The sequence below is a fragment of the Bos mutus genome, chromosome 8 (genome assembly GCF_027580195.1).
Source record: "Bos mutus isolate GX-2022 chromosome 8, NWIPB_WYAK_1.1, whole genome shotgun sequence".
In the NCBI taxonomy this organism is placed as follows: domain Eukaryota; kingdom Metazoa; phylum Chordata; class Mammalia; order Artiodactyla; family Bovidae; genus Bos; species Bos mutus.
Window position 1 is genome coordinate 56,617,320 of NC_091624.1, and position 18,019 is coordinate 56,635,338.

Genomic DNA, 18,019 nt, shown 5'->3' on the forward strand with positions numbered 1-18,019 from the left:
GTTTGTTTGGGTTTTTCCATGTTACAGAAAAGCCCAAATGAACTTTTTGGCCAACCCAATAATACAATTTCCTTCCTACTCATCCTTGATTTGTCCTCCCACTCAGTTTCACAAAGAAGGTAAGATTCTTGCCCTTAAAGAGCTGAAAATTTAGTGGGAGAAACCCACGCTCTGTTGGAGCACAGGGCATCTAGGACACTACCCACTTGAAAATATATTTTTAAAAGTGTATCTTAAGCAATTACATGTATGTTTGGAAAATGGAGTTGGATTGCAAATACATGATAGTCTGTGTCTGAAAGTAAAAGCATACAAATAGGATCTTATCTATTTTATTGATCATCAGTATACATTTCTAAAAATGTTACTGCCTTGATCATTAATAAACTTCATTGAACATACATGCAAACCTAGATGTCATTCTTCTACCTATTCCCTCATCAGAAGAAAGACTCTTCTTGGTGCAATGCAGCAGAAAGTCTTCGTGACACCATTGGGAAGTACACAGAGACATTCAGAATATGGGCCACACTATAGGAAGGCTGGCCCAGGTTCTTCAACAAGTTAATGGCACAAAAAATTTTAAAAGGAGGGAAACTCTTGCAAACCAATTATTTGAAATAATCATAGAAATCTGTTTGTAGGCTAGATATTAGAAGCTAGAAGCTATCAAGGAATTATCAAGTGATCGAGGGCATTATGGTGACCAAAAAAATGTCCATTCTTTAGAGAAAGTGTTCATTTTAAGTACTGGAGTACACAAGGGTAAAATGCATGCTGGAATCGCCTCCTTTGAGGATAGCTATGGCTATGCAAACTTGGGCAAGGCCTCAATACCTCCAAACCTTTAATCATATACAAAATAACAAACAAAGCTTTCCTCACCAACTACCTTCACGATGAAATCTGAACTATGAGCTATGCATGCTCAGAGATCAGTGGGGTTGACTGCATAAGTAGGGTTTCACATAATTTTTCAATAGGTTAGAGTGGACAGAGACCAAGTTACAGCTCTTAATGACACACCCTTTCTTAGATTACTGATGTCTAAGGGAACAGCAGGAGATAACGCAAGCCCCGCTACAGTTTAGTTTGTTGGTGGTGTTTTGTTTTTTAATTATATCCTCTCTTTATAGTATTTTATGGATTTCAACTTTAGGCCTTTGTCTTCTAAAGTCTATAGGCAATTCCACCAAGCTTTCTCAGGAAGGATAAGATTACACAGGTGCATGGGGGAAGGGAAGTGAGTGTTAAAACCCCAACTGCCTGGGTTATCTACATTTTGAGAAACAAATACTTCTAAAATTCAAATTCCAGTTTAAACAAATAAATATTGAGCCCCCTTAAAATTTAAAGAAGATTATGTTGAACAAAAACTTTATGATGTAATATTTTTGCAAGAGATGAAATGCATTCTAATTAAGAAAATTAAGAGACATTAAACTTCAGGCCTCTCCTACTGGCCCACCCTTCCTCCTCAAGTGGCTTCTTCTCTGTTTTCTCCCACAAAGGACATGCCAAGTGGTTAAACATATTAAAGGCACTCTTTTCTGATGGATATTTCTTTGCAACAGTAAAAAGAGACAGAAGGGAATAAAAACCAAGTTACACAGGTCACACAAGACCCTGGAACAGAACCTTTCACCGTTAAATTTTAATGCATAAAGTGAACCAGCCAACAGAAGTAACCATTCTGTTAATTCAAGCTAAAAACCCACTTTCACCTGTAACACTCAACTAATGAGGCTAAAGGGCTTTCTTGGCCTGAATCGTACACTTCAATTTGAACAAAAGAGCCTTAGTCTAATTGTCCATTGATAAACCTTCACTGACAATAGAGAATAACCAGAGACAAAAAAAAAAAAAAAAAAAACCCAAGTATGATGCTGGAGTCATCTACACAGAATAAATACCAAAATCTAGCGAAGACAGGAAAAAGAGGCATTGCCATAGATACAACTAATATGCAGATCATTATGAAGACCCTTAAACAAAAACAAGGAATCCATTCAGGAGCAGGTAACACAGCAAACAGACCCACAGAAAAACATTTCACTTGAAAAATATCTTTATGTAAAAATTTTTTTTAAGTGCACTATTCATACTTACTATACCAGCAAAAATTACAAAAGCTATTAAGTTCAGGATTGGCGGATTGTGTGAAAATATACTCAAATATTGCATCTGGCATTTTTAAATGTTGCAGCACTTCTGGAGGTTCATTTGGCAATGTACAAAAATCACTAAAAACGATCATACTCTGATGATGCATATGGCACTTTGGGAAAGACAATCCAATGAAATAATGAAAGTAAAAACACCACCACTTCGAGGAAAACAATGTAATTATGCTATATTTTACAATCAAAAAACTGCAAATTCCTCATGGGCCTGACTTGAGGTTACTGCATGCTGGAGAAAAAAACAAGAATACATAATATACTTAAGAAGGACTTAGGAAGTAATAAGGCCAGCACAATAATACCAACTTGGGAGAGGCCATGGAGCTAATCAATAGTTGGTGATAGTGAATTTTGCCATTTATATTCAAGTTGGTCTTGATTTTGGTGGCTATTTTTTGCTAGGAGGTATAGGCCTTTGGGGTATAATAAAATTAATTTCTCAATTTCAGATTCCTACTAAATTTTAGGGAATCTGGGCTTCACAATACTTAATCCTTACCCTCACATCAGTCAATGAGGTGGAAACAGTGATGTGAGGAACCTAATGATATCCTCTCATGAACTGAGACCTCCAGCAGCTAGGGAGCTCCTGGAAGCAGATGGGAATGTCTGCTCTGTCACCACTGTGGGGACACCAACTTCTGCCCCTCAGCACACAGGAGGGAGGGGCGGAGGAAGATTTTATCACCTCAGAAAATATTTCATTGGTTTCACATGGATCTTTTCAAGATAAACTCCAGAAGATGCTGAAAAAGCTCCCACTCAGGAAGGAGAAGTAGGAACTTCTTTTGTGCTTTCTACCCTTCCAACTAAGAGCGTGAGTGGACCATGGTTTGTATTTCCTGCCATGTTCAGCCTCTAAATCCAGGGCTTACAATGGGCACATGAACGTGGGTACTGGATGGCCAAGTGACAAGCAGGTGCCTTGGATCCTTCCTATTAAAGCCCCAGAATACACACCATTCTGTTTCTCCTCACCAAATAAAATGATCCTTGGGTTCCTACAGTGCTTTCTCTTTTAGGTTCATATTTACATTCTCCATCCTTGTTGAAAAACGTCAGGTTCAAGTCTGCAAATAACAGGCTTATGAATGAACTTGGCTACTGGAGCTATAGAAAACAAGATCAATAAAGCCAACAGTACTTGGTTTAGTAGCCACAGAACCTTCAAGAAGAGAAAAGGAAGAAAAAAAGACCAACACTTTAACAAGGGAATTTCTTTCGTTTTTACTTGCCACCTAAAGGTAAAGCACCTTAATTACCTTAATCTTTAGAGTAAGTTTAAATTTATATTTTATAAGCTATTCTGAAATCTGTCCTGTTTAATAATCTGTAACATCAAGAAAACATTTTAAAGTGTCTCTCACAATTAAACCCATCCACAACCTCATATAAATCAAAATTTTGCTACCATATCAAAATGTTACACTGGGACTATATAACATTGCCCACATCCTCATTACATGCAACACTAATTACTACCAGCAGATTCAGAATTTTCTGCACATTAGAGGCTTTTAGAGAGCTATAAAAAATTTCAGGCACCATTAATTTAAATTTGTATTGAAATTTCCTTTTGACAGATGGCCAAAAATTACTTATTATTTAGAGTACCAGAGCAGCCTGTTTGCACATTAGAAGAGGAAAGGGAAAAATTAAAAGCAAGAAGGAAATTTATGTCACGTTCATTACCTGTTAAATGTTAAGGAGCATTATCCTGCATGAATAAATTATTTCATACAAGCCTGACTCCAGCTGCAGGCAACTGGCATGCTCCGGCTGATAAAAACCATCTCCAGTCACACAGCAGACAATCATAAAAAGCCCGTCTTAACCAGGAACCACTTATGGGAGGATGAGGACGATCGATGGAACAAGCAACTAACAGCTTTTCTGAGTGTCACAGAACACATTTATAAAAATTAGTGAACTATTTCACCTAGCAAAGCCACAGGACAGCTCCAAACCTGACACAGTGCAACTTCAATTCAAAAACGGTACCCAACAAAAATATCTATTTATAGCTACCATTCCACAATAAATCAAGGCAAAATCATCCGCCTCTATTTCCTTTTGCTTCTCCCCTGGTTTCCAAGCTACACAGATACTTACTCCCAGACTCATCTTGAATGATTATATACGATTTCAAAATATACCCTACTCTGGCGTGAGGAACTATAAAATGAAACTGACGCAAAAGTGTGCACTGGAGTATAAATATTTTCAGTCTTCTGGGAGTGGGGAATGAGAGGAGGCTTCTGTTTAGCTCACTGGCCTGCCTGTGAAGGTATGTATTTATCATACGAAGGCAGGGAATGGTTATGTCACTGGCCTCAGAATAACTAGGCTGGCTTCCCAAGGGCTGCTACCAGCAAATCCTGGTCAATGCCATTTACGTACTACTTCCTAAGTACATATGTGCAGAGAACTTACTACACTCTGATTAAGAAAGCTTTTGAGTTTAAGTATTGATGCTCATACTAACAACAAAGTACACAACTGTAAATGCAAAATTAAATAATTCAAAGTGTGCAGTTCCTATTTGTCAATGTTGACATTTCTATGGGTATGCAGATATCCTTCCAAATTACAAAGATTTTTGAAGGGTAAAATAGATATATTTTATTTTCTATCATTTAATGGCTTCGGGGAAAAACTCTACTTCCTCTTTATTATTAAAAAAAAAAATAAGGAATAAAGAAGCATTCAAAGTGATAGCACAGGTGGTTTCAAGGGAAGATTTTAGTTTCTGTATGCATAACTTCATTAAAAGCTCCAAGAGATGTAACTGCATATGCTCTAAAACATTCAACTACTGTAAAATACAACGAATTGACAGCATCTGTGCTTGAGAACTTCCTTTGCTTTCTAATCTATACAAAATATAAATGGCATGTATAACACAATTATCCACAATACAGCAGCATATTTACATTGTGCATGATCCAAAAGTTATCAAGCAATTTCATACTTTACTCATTTCCTGCCACAGTTGCCTGTTTTTCTTGTTTCCTTACTATATAAATTCAGGTATCCTTAGCACACCTCATTATGGTATTACACAAGCACATCCAAATCATTAGGCCCTAGAATACTTTTCCTCTTTCCCTATAACTTCTCTATAAAGACACAGAGGAGGCAGGTAAGACAGATGTAAAACCCAAGGAGAATAACTTGCTATACTGGAAACCAAGATGTCATTAAACTAAGAAACAAAACAAACAAAAAACAATTCATTCTGGTGAAGAAAAATGCTCTTAAACGTTTTAATAAAGAGTTTTGTAGGCTGGAACTGTTTCCCAAAATGTGTATTTCCTTATAAATAGATTTTTTCCCCATCATTACCTATCTTACAGCCAAAGCTTAACTCAAGAAAAGCAGTTATTCTTTTTCACATGGCAAAGACCTAATAAAAAGAGCAACACAAGCCAGATCTTATAATTCAATCTTGGTCTATAAATCTTGATTCTGATAGAGAAATAGGACCAATTTTTTCAAAAATCTCAAATGCACAACTGAAAGAATCTAAAAATGCAGTTCACCACTATTTGGTGAAGCCCATCAAATCATCTTGGTAAACCTCAAAGAATCCACTACTAGGTTTATTCAAATTGTTTATAGCCTGATGGCAAGTCATTCCTTCATCTGTAACTTTGAGTCCTACCTTGATGGAGTCTCTGTCTATAGGCAAAACAGCAGCAACAAGGGCAGGTCAAGAGGGGAGAAGAAGGCAAAAAAGAAAAGTACCAGTTAGTTTACATAAAATCACACACTTGTCAAATTTGATCTCTACTAAATAATAAATAACACAGATGTCAACTTTTCTGTAAAGTTAATTAATTAAAATTAATTACTACTTGACCAGATCCACAGAGCACCAAGCTACCTTTGACATAATTTCAGAAACCAAAGCTGGATATTCTTGTTATTTATATTCCTTATTGACTTTTCCATTTAAGTGTTTACAGACACGCCTCAGTTCTGGACCATAGCACTAAGATAACTATATGACAAACAGTACAGAGTTTCTAACATCAGAGAAGGGACATTTATGTTTATGTGATAAAAATCATTTACCCAAGATTATAATTCATGGTAATGGCACTGAAACAAGAAGAGATATGGGGTTTTAATTATAACCACACCCTTCCGACCAAGAACCACCCATTGTAGGACTAAGTAAATTCCCACAAAGGAATGCTGGGAGAGACTTTCATTTGCTTTTGTGTCATTAAATAATAAAAGCTATTAATAAGCACCATACAAACATACAGTTAGATCACAATGTGTCTGCATTATCATCTATTTCAGTGGAGGGAAGAAACCAAACTAGAAAGAACACAACTTAAAATCATTTACATAAACAACCGTGTTGTTCTTATACACAGAAATGAGTTAATTTCATGCTTCTAAAGAGACTGGGTGAGAGAGGTAGTTAAACCAACTTCTCAATTACTAAGACTACCTAAATTATTTTCTTACCTGCAAGATTTTCACTGCATTATACAGACTGACCTGATTTAAAAATAATAATTAGGTCTGTCAAATTATGAAGTGAGCCTTTATCAGTAAAACCTTCCCCAAAATGGATTCGGTCAAAATTAGCTAATAATGCCACTCACAATTTCAAACACAGAGCACTGTGGCACTTCATTACTGATTTAGACTTGGGGATGCAGCAAAGGATCAGAGCCAATAACCAGGAAATGTGTCCCCCTATACCTTTGGGGAGCGTATTAACTCTTGCCAGTCAATAGGGGACCACTGTGCAAAGACTGCTTCCGATCATTAATTTACCTTCCAGGGGAAATCCTTTGTTTAGCCACAGGTAAAATGAAATCCAGAAACAGGCAAACAAGGACATCCAGACTGACCCTCAGCAGCAGACAGGTGATACCAGACAGACATTCTGAGAAAATCACTCACCTCTTTGGTGATCACTGTCATGGTGCTTCTTCTCATCTTTAATTGGAAGGTGGGACTGGCCTCCCAGGGCACTGGAGAGGGCCAGAAGGCCGGCACTGCTACCAATGGGCGGAATGGCAGGAGGCTGAAGCCCCGAAGGGTGTGGGGTCAGAGGCACTGGCAGACCATGTCCATGTGATAGATGCTGGGCCTGGAGTTGCTGCTGCTGTGAGAAACGAGACAAAGATATTGAACTTGTTCCTTGTATCTGAGTCACCCCTCAACAACAAAAGGAGAGGAAAGTGGTGCAAGAAGACCCTGGAAAGCCCAGCACCCATGAAAGAAAAGATTTATCCTTTATAAATACATATAAAGGGTCAGACATCCCATATATATATTTTTTTTTAAGGGAGGGAGATGAATAATAGAGAAACGCTATATTTTTTACTTGGATTTGTTGGTTTTGCAATGCACTGTAAATAACCTAATTTTTAAATAATGAAATTATCTAGGTTACTTTTAATAGCTGAAATTAGACTTCTTCAACAAAGCGTCTGTATTTTGGTCTCCAAAAACATAGAGCCTCACTATAATACATCTCTAATCAAAACATATATGTGACTAACTGTTAAAGCAGTTATGCTGAAGGAAAAAAAGCTGAAAATTGAGAAAATTAGTGTTAAACAGTTCTCCCAGAACCGCTGCACAGCATGCGGCCAGAGTTAATTTGAAAGAGAAAACCTGAATTAACAACCCAGAAAAGGAAACTGGTTGCAGCCACCGTTTTAAGCCCTTTAAGTGTCCTCAGCGGTACTTGAGCAAATTACTAAAGAAAATCTAATGTAGCAAGGCTTGGGTCCTCCTGTAGGCTTGCTCAATAATGCTGAAATAATTGGGCACTCTGCGCACGTTTAGTGATGCTCGAATGAAAAGCTAGAGGCCTGCCCTTGTACTCTTCTCCAGCGGCCGCCTCTGTGTTGTGACAGGTTTATCTGAGTGGGACTGTGATGCATGCACCAGTAACTGTGCTGACAAGAGTTTAAAGTCATTTTTACCAGCACACACTGGCAACACATGGAGAAAGCCCTCAAGAGGCTGGAAAGGGAGTGCTTGACCTCCGCCGAAGCAAAGCAAGGATTCGGGAACCTCAGTGGGTAGCCCTCCCTGCCTCTTCCAAGGGGGAGGAGCGGGGCTCGGTTAAGTTAAGCATGTCCCTCAACAGGAGTCCCGTCAACCAAGACTCTGCTTAACAACGTTCTGTCAGAACATGTGTTGAGAAACTCTTAGACTAACTTCTGTAGTGATTACATTTTAATTAATACCTTGAGAATCACTTTTCAGGCCTATCCTATAATACCTAAACAGTCTTCTCTATAATTTTCTTTCCAAGCAGGACTGCACAAAATAGCTTTCTCAAAAATGTGTGGGGTGGCACCTTCTGCTTCCCTTCACTGGTAAGGATGATCTTAAAAGTACTTCAGCAGTTGTGACCAAAAAATATGAGCACAAAATATTTTCTAAACATATGGAAAAAAGGTCTATGAAGGAACAAGGCCTTTAGGTAAACATATGGCAAATTTATTTCAAAACCTTGTTCTATTGAAATAGCCAGAAAATTGCTCCAATTCACTTTCTTCTCTAAATCTTCTAATACTTCCTTGTGTGCACAGGATGGGCACGTAGCCACTTTCTGTCTCAGATGAAGAGTCCAGTCAGCAAGCATTTATTAAGAGCCTGCATATTGCCTAGAGAATCCCATGGACTAAGGAGCCTGGTGGGCTACAGTCCATGGGCTCACAAAGACTCGGACACGACTGAGTGACTAACACTTTCACTTTATGTCCTCTTACCACCTTTCCTAGGCTCTAAGCTTTGTGAGAATTCGCATCTGACACACAGCCTAGCTAACTGCAGACACTGAGAGGTTCACACAGTATCTGAGCAATTAAAAATGTTTATTTCATTATAAAACATTAAAAACAAACAAATCCTAAGCTAAAAGCAATGTCTCAGTTGCCCAAGTGTTTCACTTTTCTTTTTGTCTCAAAGGACCAAAAATAAGCGCTTCATTTTCCCATTCAACCAGAACTTTCCAAAAGTGAAAAATATATACCCCTAGTCTGCAGCACATGCGATTCACAGTGAAAGCTCACCTGTGCTCTATTCTATCTCATAATAGCTCTAACACTGGTGGTCTGCTCTTCTCCACTGTGCCTGTCTTAGGAGAGAGGGGATCCCTTTTGCCTTCCAAGGCTCAGACTCCTCGCCTTCACCTGCCATCTCTTTTCTTCCCTCTCCCTTTGCTGCTCCATCGATTCTCCAACTCTCTGTTGCTGGTTCTGTCACTGATCTTGTTCTGCTGCTTGCAAGCATCATCTCTAGCATTTTAACACCTATCTAACACTAAAAGATCTTGAAGTAGCACTTTTTCAGGAGGGGAAAAAACACTATATTTTAATCACTTTTTGTGTTCTCCACTGCCCCTAACAAAATATCTTCCATATAATTGGCAGTGAATAAATGTTTATTAAATTTAAATAACCTTCCTTTACTCTCTTCAGCTAGGTCTGTAAGTATATATCCTTGTCTGTGCAGAGCCAAACATCTTTAAAAACTAGTGTCAACAACCCCCTCCTGTATACACACACACACCCCTTACTGCTTAATTCCCCATAATCTGGATTTCAGGCCCATCAATCTGAAAAACTGATGACCATTCAGATAGCAATTTTTCAAGGTTTCACAGTGGCTTTTCTCTCTGACATATCTACAGCCAAAGCCAGTATATCCTCCTCATGAGACTCTCCCCTACCTGCTTTGGAAATCCAAAGTGAGCACTCAGTCTCTCTTTGTTACCTCTCTGAATGCTGTGAAATTTCCTTCTAGACTTCTCCTTCTGTTCACTATAGAGTCCCAAGCTTTTTGCTGCATTCCTACGCTACAGTACCCCGGTGTAACTCCTCCCCGTACAATTCTACTTGGCAGTCCAGCATTACCTGAAAAACTTTAACAAAACCTATCCCCTAAGTAACTTTCGCTGCCTCAAGTTACCAGTCACCACTCATTTGTTTTCCTTTTGTGTTTCTATATCCATCATCCTGGAATCCTGTCAATTCTCAGTCCCACCATATCAGTTAGACCCTCAGCACCCCATACTTTGATTAGTACAAATCTGCACTAGCTCATTTCGACTGCAGTGAACCCACAATGCATCATCACTGCCAATACTTTTTTCTCAATCCATGGCCGCTCCTGTCTCTTAGAACCACCTCTTCATTACTTATCAAAGTTGTACTCAGCTATCCTGCTCAGCTCATGTTTCACCGGTTCTGCAAAGACCTCTCCAAACACACCTTGCGTCTACTATCTCATAGGACTCCCTCTATCATTCACTGGCACAGGCTGCCTCATAAAGGTACTGTTACTCATCTGCTTATGGAGAAGACGACCTTGACTTGTCAACAAGATTGTGACCTTCCAGGGAGAAGACAGAAGCCTCAGGACTCTGTACCCTGGCACCTGGCTCACCACTATTTAGTCATATGGCTGCATATTTAAAGTTTTGGGTAAATTAATTTTCAACTAAATATAGAGTTCCTATATATCCTCTACGCAACTTCTACTAATGCAAAAACGTCTTACATACCTGCAGACTTTATCAAAACCAAAAATAAAAAAAAAAATTACATACCCAGAGAACTTATCAAAACTAAAAAATTAACATTGGACATTACTATTAATCTAACACAGAATTCATTCTGATTTCTCTAGCTTTCCATTAATGTCATTTTTCTGTTCCAGAACGCCACACTGCCCTGAGGTTTTAATTTTTCACTTGTTTTTATAACAAAATTATAAAGTCCTTTCAAAGATTTTATGAATGACAACATCCAGATTATAATCGTAATGTTGAATAGATTATGCCTTGAATTTAGGAGAGAAAAAAATGAGAGGGGGCTACCCATAAACCCATTTTGTAAGTCATCCATTATACATACAAAATTTTAAACAAGAACACTCAGGGCATCCTATAGAAAGGAGCTATTTTTCCAAGTGTTTAAAATATAAAACTATAAAATAAAAATGAGGTTAAATTACCAAAAGATGGATGATAAAAATGTAAGACAGATATACTGAAATACTTTAGTAGGTTTTTAAATGTTTACATCAATAAAAGAAATCACTTTCTATATTCAGTGGTCATTTTTAAGCTTCTTTGTAAGTCTCTCCCTAGAAACTAGCCTAGCAGTAGAGTGACAGGTATAATTGATAATGATTCCCAGTTAGTCAATAAAACCAATGTATTAGTGACCATCTTTAAATAAAAACACCACTCTAATCACAAAGCAACAGGGTAAAAAAAAAAATGTTTATAAGGAAAAAATAAAAAACAAACAAAAAAAGAGCAGGGAATACACTATAGTGCCACTTGAACATTAAAATAATATATACTCTATGTAACCATAACTGAAAAACACTGACAAAGATATACATATTGGAAAAATTCTTCTGGCTGTGCCTCCTTGGCCGTCACTATCTTGGGTGCCTTATTTAAAAAAGAAAACACTCTCTTATCTCAAACCACAACACAAAATAAAAATCTTTTTTTTTTCTTTTCCCTTGATAGGCCATTCAAAAGAATAAACACTAAAATGGAGTGAACGTTAAGCTTAAGCAAATAAGTACTCCATCAGGATAATTAATTTAATTGTGAAAAAGAGCCAGTAATTATTTCTGAAAATATATAGCAATGAGGTAGTATATACAGCCTCAATTCTGTTAACAGTTTTTACTGAAGTTTCTGAAACAAAGAATTATCTCCTCACATATTCAAGTTTGGAATGAGGGCAAAAAAAGAACTACTAACGGATCAAGTTCAGAGGAAATGTCTTTCTGCCAGCAAAAAAAGAAATTCTTTTTAATCAAATGTCCCCAATTCCTTGACCAATCCCTGAGCAAGAGCAGTGTGAGTGTAGAGGTTCAGTCTACACAAATCCCTGCCAACTCTAGACAGCTCCAACTGGAAACCAAGCAGAGGTTTTCTTGTCCAGCACCTCTCACTCTATAATTCTATCAACAGGAAAATCCTGCAGAGATTAAAAAATAAAAAACAACAACTTTCTTAGAAGTAATGACACCCTAGTAGCAATGACCACATTTGGTGCCATATCTTGGCTTCTTTAAATAAACAAACAAACAAAAAAACAAGGTGAGCCTGCTCCATCCTTGCCAGAAAGTAAGATTAACAGGTATGACAAACAGGACAACGGGTCAACTCGAAAGGGTGCTCACTGGCAAAACTCGAGACAATTCAAGCATCATGAAGAATAAAAACTGTAATAGATTACAACATAATTTTAAAAACAGTTGCCAGGATTAGACTCCATGGTACCCCCAAGAAAACAGGCGTACCGATGGGTCATGAGGCCAAGAATCAGAGAACAGTTCTCAGGACCACAACCACGCTTCCAACCAGTTGGCCAAGTTGGGTGCACTGAACATGTGTGCCCTGACCCAACCAGAAGACCTGATTCTATGAGGAAAGAAGAAAGGGACCAGACACAGGAACTGGGCAAGAGAAGGCAACGAACTCTGAAATAAAGCGGCAAGCACAGAAAACGCCTGAGACTGGGCTTGTATCTATACTCCCTGGGTTGTGAAGATGCCCTTTAGTAGGAACCCTATCTGTGGGGGCTGAGATGAGTCTGAGAAAGGAAATCCTGGATGATATGTAAGGAGGCACCATAATGAAGGGACATCAGAGCCACTCGGCTAGAATCTTTATCATCTCTGTGGGCAAGAGCAGGTCACTTCATGACCTCAAGTTTCTTTATGTAAAATGTGGGAAAAGGTATAAAACCTACCTCTCCAAGGCTGCTGGGAAAATTTTATAAGATTGAGCATATAAAACCCTTAGCATGATGCCCAATAAATGATTGCTTCTATCATTGGAAAAAAGTATCCAAAAGTCTATATTTACACACCTACTCACTCACTCACACTGGGAAGGAGCAAGGGGGAAGGCAGGAAAGAATATTATTTTAAAAGGAAAAGAATTTAGAATTTACCACCTCATTACTCCAAATCTATTCACAGCATCAAGAAACACTAAAACCACTGGGTGAAATGTTGCTGGGGAACAGGTTATTCAGTGTCAAAGGATATCCGCACAGATGATTAGCTTCAACAATAATGTGATACAACTGGGAAATACACAACATCAGTCAGGGAGTGTTTTCACTAAAAATACTTAACCTGAATCTAGGTGGCTCAGATGGTAAAGAATCTGCCTGCAATGCAGGAGATTCTGGTTCGACTCCTGGGTCGGGAAGATCCCATGGAGAAGGAAGTGGCAACCCACTCCAGTATTCTTGCCTAGATAGTCCCATGGACAGGAGTCTGGCAGGCAGCAGTCCATGGGATGGCAAAGAGTTGGACACAACAGAGCAACTAACACTTTCACTTTCAAACATGAGAAAACAACCGCACAAGTCCAGATTGTAGGGCATTCCATAAGACCGTCATTTTGAAGATTCCAGGTCAAAGTCATAAAGTGAAATGTTTGGGAACTGTTTCTCAGCAACCTGAGAGAAGACTGAAGAGACAGCACAACAAAAGCACTCCTGTACGTGCAGAACAGATTGAGGGACAATTGCTGAGAAGAAAGATGTGGTATCAAGGACATTTTCTGGACAAATGTGAATATGAACTATACACTCCATAGATGGATGTCTTAACTCTATCATGCTCATGCTGGAAAACTACAGGAGATGCACACTGATGTATTACGGGGTGAATATTATCAAGTCTTCCTCTTTCAAACAATTCAGCACACACAAAATATAAGTCTTCTGTCTGCATGTATACACGTACAAAGCAAAAGTGACAAAATGTTAATTGGTGAATCTAGGTCTTGCCTGGAGAATCCGAGGGACGGGGGAGCCCGGTGGGCTGCCATCTGTGGGGTCGCAGAGTCGGACACAACTGAAGCGACTTAGCAGCAGCAGCAGGTCTAGGTGATGAGTTGTTGCTGTTGTTTAGTTGCTAAGTTATATCTGACTCTTTTGCAACCCTATAAACTGTAGCTTCTCTGTCCATGGGATATCCCAGGCAAGAATACTAGAGTGGGTTGCCACTTTCTTCTCCAGGGAATCTTCCTGATCTAGGGATCAAACCCACATCTCCTGCACTACAGGCGAATTCTTTATCACTGAGTCACCTGGGAAGCCCAGGTGATGAGTACACTTTGTTTTACGGTTCTTTCCACTCCCCTGTAGTTGTAGAGGTGGGGAAAACAGGATGCACCCTTCTAGCCAGAAAACTGGGAGTTCCTGCTCTGAACAAATCTCTCTAGCAAAAGCTAGAATATAAAAAAGAACAAAGGAAGGAAATTTACAATCTAAGCTTATTCCTTCTTGATGATTTAAAACATGAGATTTACTGCAGGGGAAAGATGGGCATTTACAGTAACCTAAGAAAGATTATCACTGCAAGGCTAAGTTTCTCACACCAAAACCACAGATCTCTCTTGTCCTCAAAATCTCTGAATGACCTTTAAGGGGAAAACAGGTAACAAGTAAAGAAGAAAATTCCATGAGTCCTGTTCCAAGGATTCTACTGTCTTAACTTGCAGTTTTAACTCAACAAAGTAATAACAGTGAGAAAAGGAAAGGAAAAAAAACTTGAATTGTTATATTAACTTCCCCATTAGAAATCCTATTAGAATTTTTTTTTTTTTTTCTGAATTGATCCACAGTTTACTAGGAAAAGTATTTCTAAGCAAATCAATAATTGAAATAAAATTTCCTGGAGGTTTTTGTTTATAAACTACTTAAAGAAGTTTTTGAAGAGATTTTATATATGCACAATGGAATATTACTCAGCTATTAAGAAGAATGCATTTAACGAATCAGTGCCAATGAGGTGGATGAAACTGGAGCCTATTATACAGAGAAAAGTCAGAAAGAAAAACACCAATACAGTATATTAACGCATATATATGGAATTTAGAAAGATGGTAATGATGACCCTATATGCGAGACAGCAAAAGAGACACAGATATAAAGAACAGACTTTTGGACTCTGGGAGAAGGTGAGTGGGATGATTTGAGAGAATAGCACTGAAACATGTATATTACCATATGTGAAACAGATCACCAGTCCAGATTCGATGCATGAGACAGGGCGCTCAGGACCGGTGCACTGAGATGACCCTGAGGGATGGGATGGGGAGGGAGGTGGGAGCGGGGTGCAGGATGGGGGACACATATACACCCATGGCTGATTCATGTCAATGTATGGCAAAAACCACTACAATACTGTAATTAGCCTCCAATTAAAATAAATTTTTTTAAAAAGAATTTTTTGAAAAGATTTTAATACATTATCTCACTTAAACCAATGCTTACATTTTGTGTTGGAATCAAGCCAAGGGATCCTGCTTAGAAAAGTTTTCTTTAGTTACTTTACAGTATTTTTTAAAAGTAAAGTTGTATCTGAAAAGCCTATCTGCTTTAGATTTTTCAGTAACCCTGAAGTTGACCTTAGAACTTCAGATGACAGATTAGTTGCTTTCCAACATTTCTGACCACAACTAGTGTGTGTGCATGCTGTACATCTGCACAGAATACACAAGAAAATGAAACAACAGTTTAACAAATGCCAAATACTATGTGTGGCACACTTTTGTATTTTCTATTCGCTTCTTTTTCTAAATAAAAAATGTTCACTACTGATTTCACTACTTAGTCAACCTAGGAACTGTAATTTGAACAACACAGAAACAGGCTGTGATACTGAGATTTACCATAAGAAACATATATTTGGTCTTAGTTACACTTCCAGACACAGAGCTCCAAAAATCCTTGGGATTTCCAAAGCAAAGAGAGCAATAAAAGGTGCTTTTTGTTAGGTTAATGAGGTGACTTTTGGAGGGCTCTTAGGGGTGGGAGCTGGTTGCTAAGGGAACCAGCCACTTAACTGAAGGTTGGACCTTTCAGTCTCAGCCACCAGACCTTCAAGGAGAGAGGGGAGAGTAGCTGGAACTGAAGTTAGTCACCAGTGCACTGCCACTGATTTGGGCCAACTATGCATATGTAATGAAACCTCCAGAACAACCCAAAGGACAAGGTTTGGAAAGCTACCAGTCTGGTGAAACACTGGGAGATGTGGGGAAGAGCAGAGCACTTGGAAAGTGCGTGGAGGCTCTGCGCCCCTCCCCCATGTCTTGCTCTGTGCATCTCTTCCATGTGACTGTTCCTCAGTTACATCCTTTTATTAAAAAATGGGTGATTTGGTATGTTAGGGCTTCCCAGGGGGCACAGTGGTAAAGAATCTGCCTGCAGGAGATCCAAAAGATACAGGTTTAATCCCCGGGTTGGGAAGATCCCCTGGAGAAGGAAATGACAACTGATTCCAGTATTCTTACCTAGAAAACTCCATGGATAGAGAACCCTGGAGGGCTACACTCCAGGGGGTCGAAAAGAGTCAGACTTAACTGAGCAACTGAGTACACACACAATTTGGTAAGTTAAATGTTTCTCCGAGTTCTGTGAGCTGCTGTGGCTAATTAATTAAACTAAATGAGGAGATTGTTAAAAACACAGAATAATCTAGATTTAGGGCTGGTGTCTAAGGTGTAGGGAGTAGGGGCATTCTTGTGGGGCTGGCCCTTAGCCTGTGGGGTGTGATGCTATCTCCAGATGAACTGTACGACACACCCAGCTGGTGAACTGCTTGGCCATCTGACAAACTAAACCACACTGAAACTGGGTGCAGAATTCTACAGGCCAATACCTGCACATGTGGGCCTAATTGTAGAGTACGGAACACAAGTCCTCACCATCCAGCCCAGTGAAGTACCTGCTGCCCCAACAGGGCCTTCCCTCGCTAGGGAGTTCTTAACATAATTGCTAAGTAACGGTTCATTCGTAAGAATTAGAAACAGCCCCTTTGAGGAAGTGACCTTAGAACTAAGACTTGAAGGATGAGAACGAGAGCATCTTGCAGAGAGCGGAGAGAAGAGAATCTGAGATGAGAGGAAACAGCTGCAAAGGTCCAGAACTGGAAAGAAGCCTGTGGTGACAAAGGAAGAAAAGGAAGTCTGGTGGGAACCCAGTGAGCAAGGAGGAAGTGGGGCTGGATGCAACATTATGGGAATCAGATAATAGACACAAAGGGCTTCACACTTTCACTTAAGAATAATGAGAGCTTTAAGCAGTAATGAGTCTGTTTTGTAAAGTTTGAACTTTTAGCTTGTCCATAACTGGTATAAGGTGGATAACTATATGTGTTAACCTCTTAAACCTAGATAACTGTATGGTTAGCCTCATCTCACTTTCTGGCTTATATTTTCATTTTCTTTAAGACATCTTCTGATGAATAGATACTTTAACTGAGTAATATCTTTTCCTTATGGTTTGAGCTTTCTGTGACCTATTAAGAAATCCTTCTCTATCCCAAGATAAAAAGTCTTCTTGGGTGTTTTAAAGTTCTGTCTTTTTATATTTTTCAGGTAGACTTCTGCATATAATGAAACAGGTGGATCCAATTTCATTTTTTTCCCCACAAAAATAACCAATTAACCCCCTAGTGTCCATCTTTTTCCCTATTGATCTGCCTGCCTGTCTGGCATATATAATTGGAACAATTTCTGAGTACTTTACTCTGCTTCACTGGTCTATATTAAGACAGAAAAACTTCTATTTCTGCGTTTTGACTGTGCCAAAGCCTTTGACTGCATGGATCACAATAAACTGTGGAAAATTCTGAAAGAGATGGGAATACCAAACAACCTGACCTGCCTCTTGGGAAATCTGTATGCAGGTCAGGAAGCAACAGTTACAACTGGACATGGAACAACAGACTGGTTCCAAACAGAAAAAGGAGTATGTCAAGGCTGTATATTGTCACCCAGTATTATTTAACTTATA

The 18,019-nt window shown here is 38.9% G+C and overlaps 1 protein-coding gene across 11 annotated transcripts in view; it reads right to left on the reverse strand.

Moving 5' to 3' along the window:
• Positions 1 to 18,019, reverse strand: part of TLE4 (TLE family member 4, transcriptional corepressor) — a 151,359-nt gene that overhangs the window by 63,890 nt on the left and 69,450 nt on the right. For 6 of the 11 annotated variants that reach the window (XM_070375729.1, XM_070375732.1, XM_005907019.3 and 3 more), the window contains 2 exons: positions 7,110 to 7,311; positions 5,848 to 5,864 (listed from right to left, as the gene is read on the reverse strand). In XM_070375729.1, coding sequence (XP_070231830.1) covers positions 5,848 to 5,864; positions 7,110 to 7,311 — 219 coding nt within the window. Of the gene's footprint in view, positions 1 to 5,847; positions 5,865 to 7,109; positions 7,315 to 18,019 lie in introns of all 11 variants that reach the window. The other 5 variants (XM_070375728.1, XM_070375731.1, XM_070375725.1 and 2 more) reach the window with 1 other exon arrangement.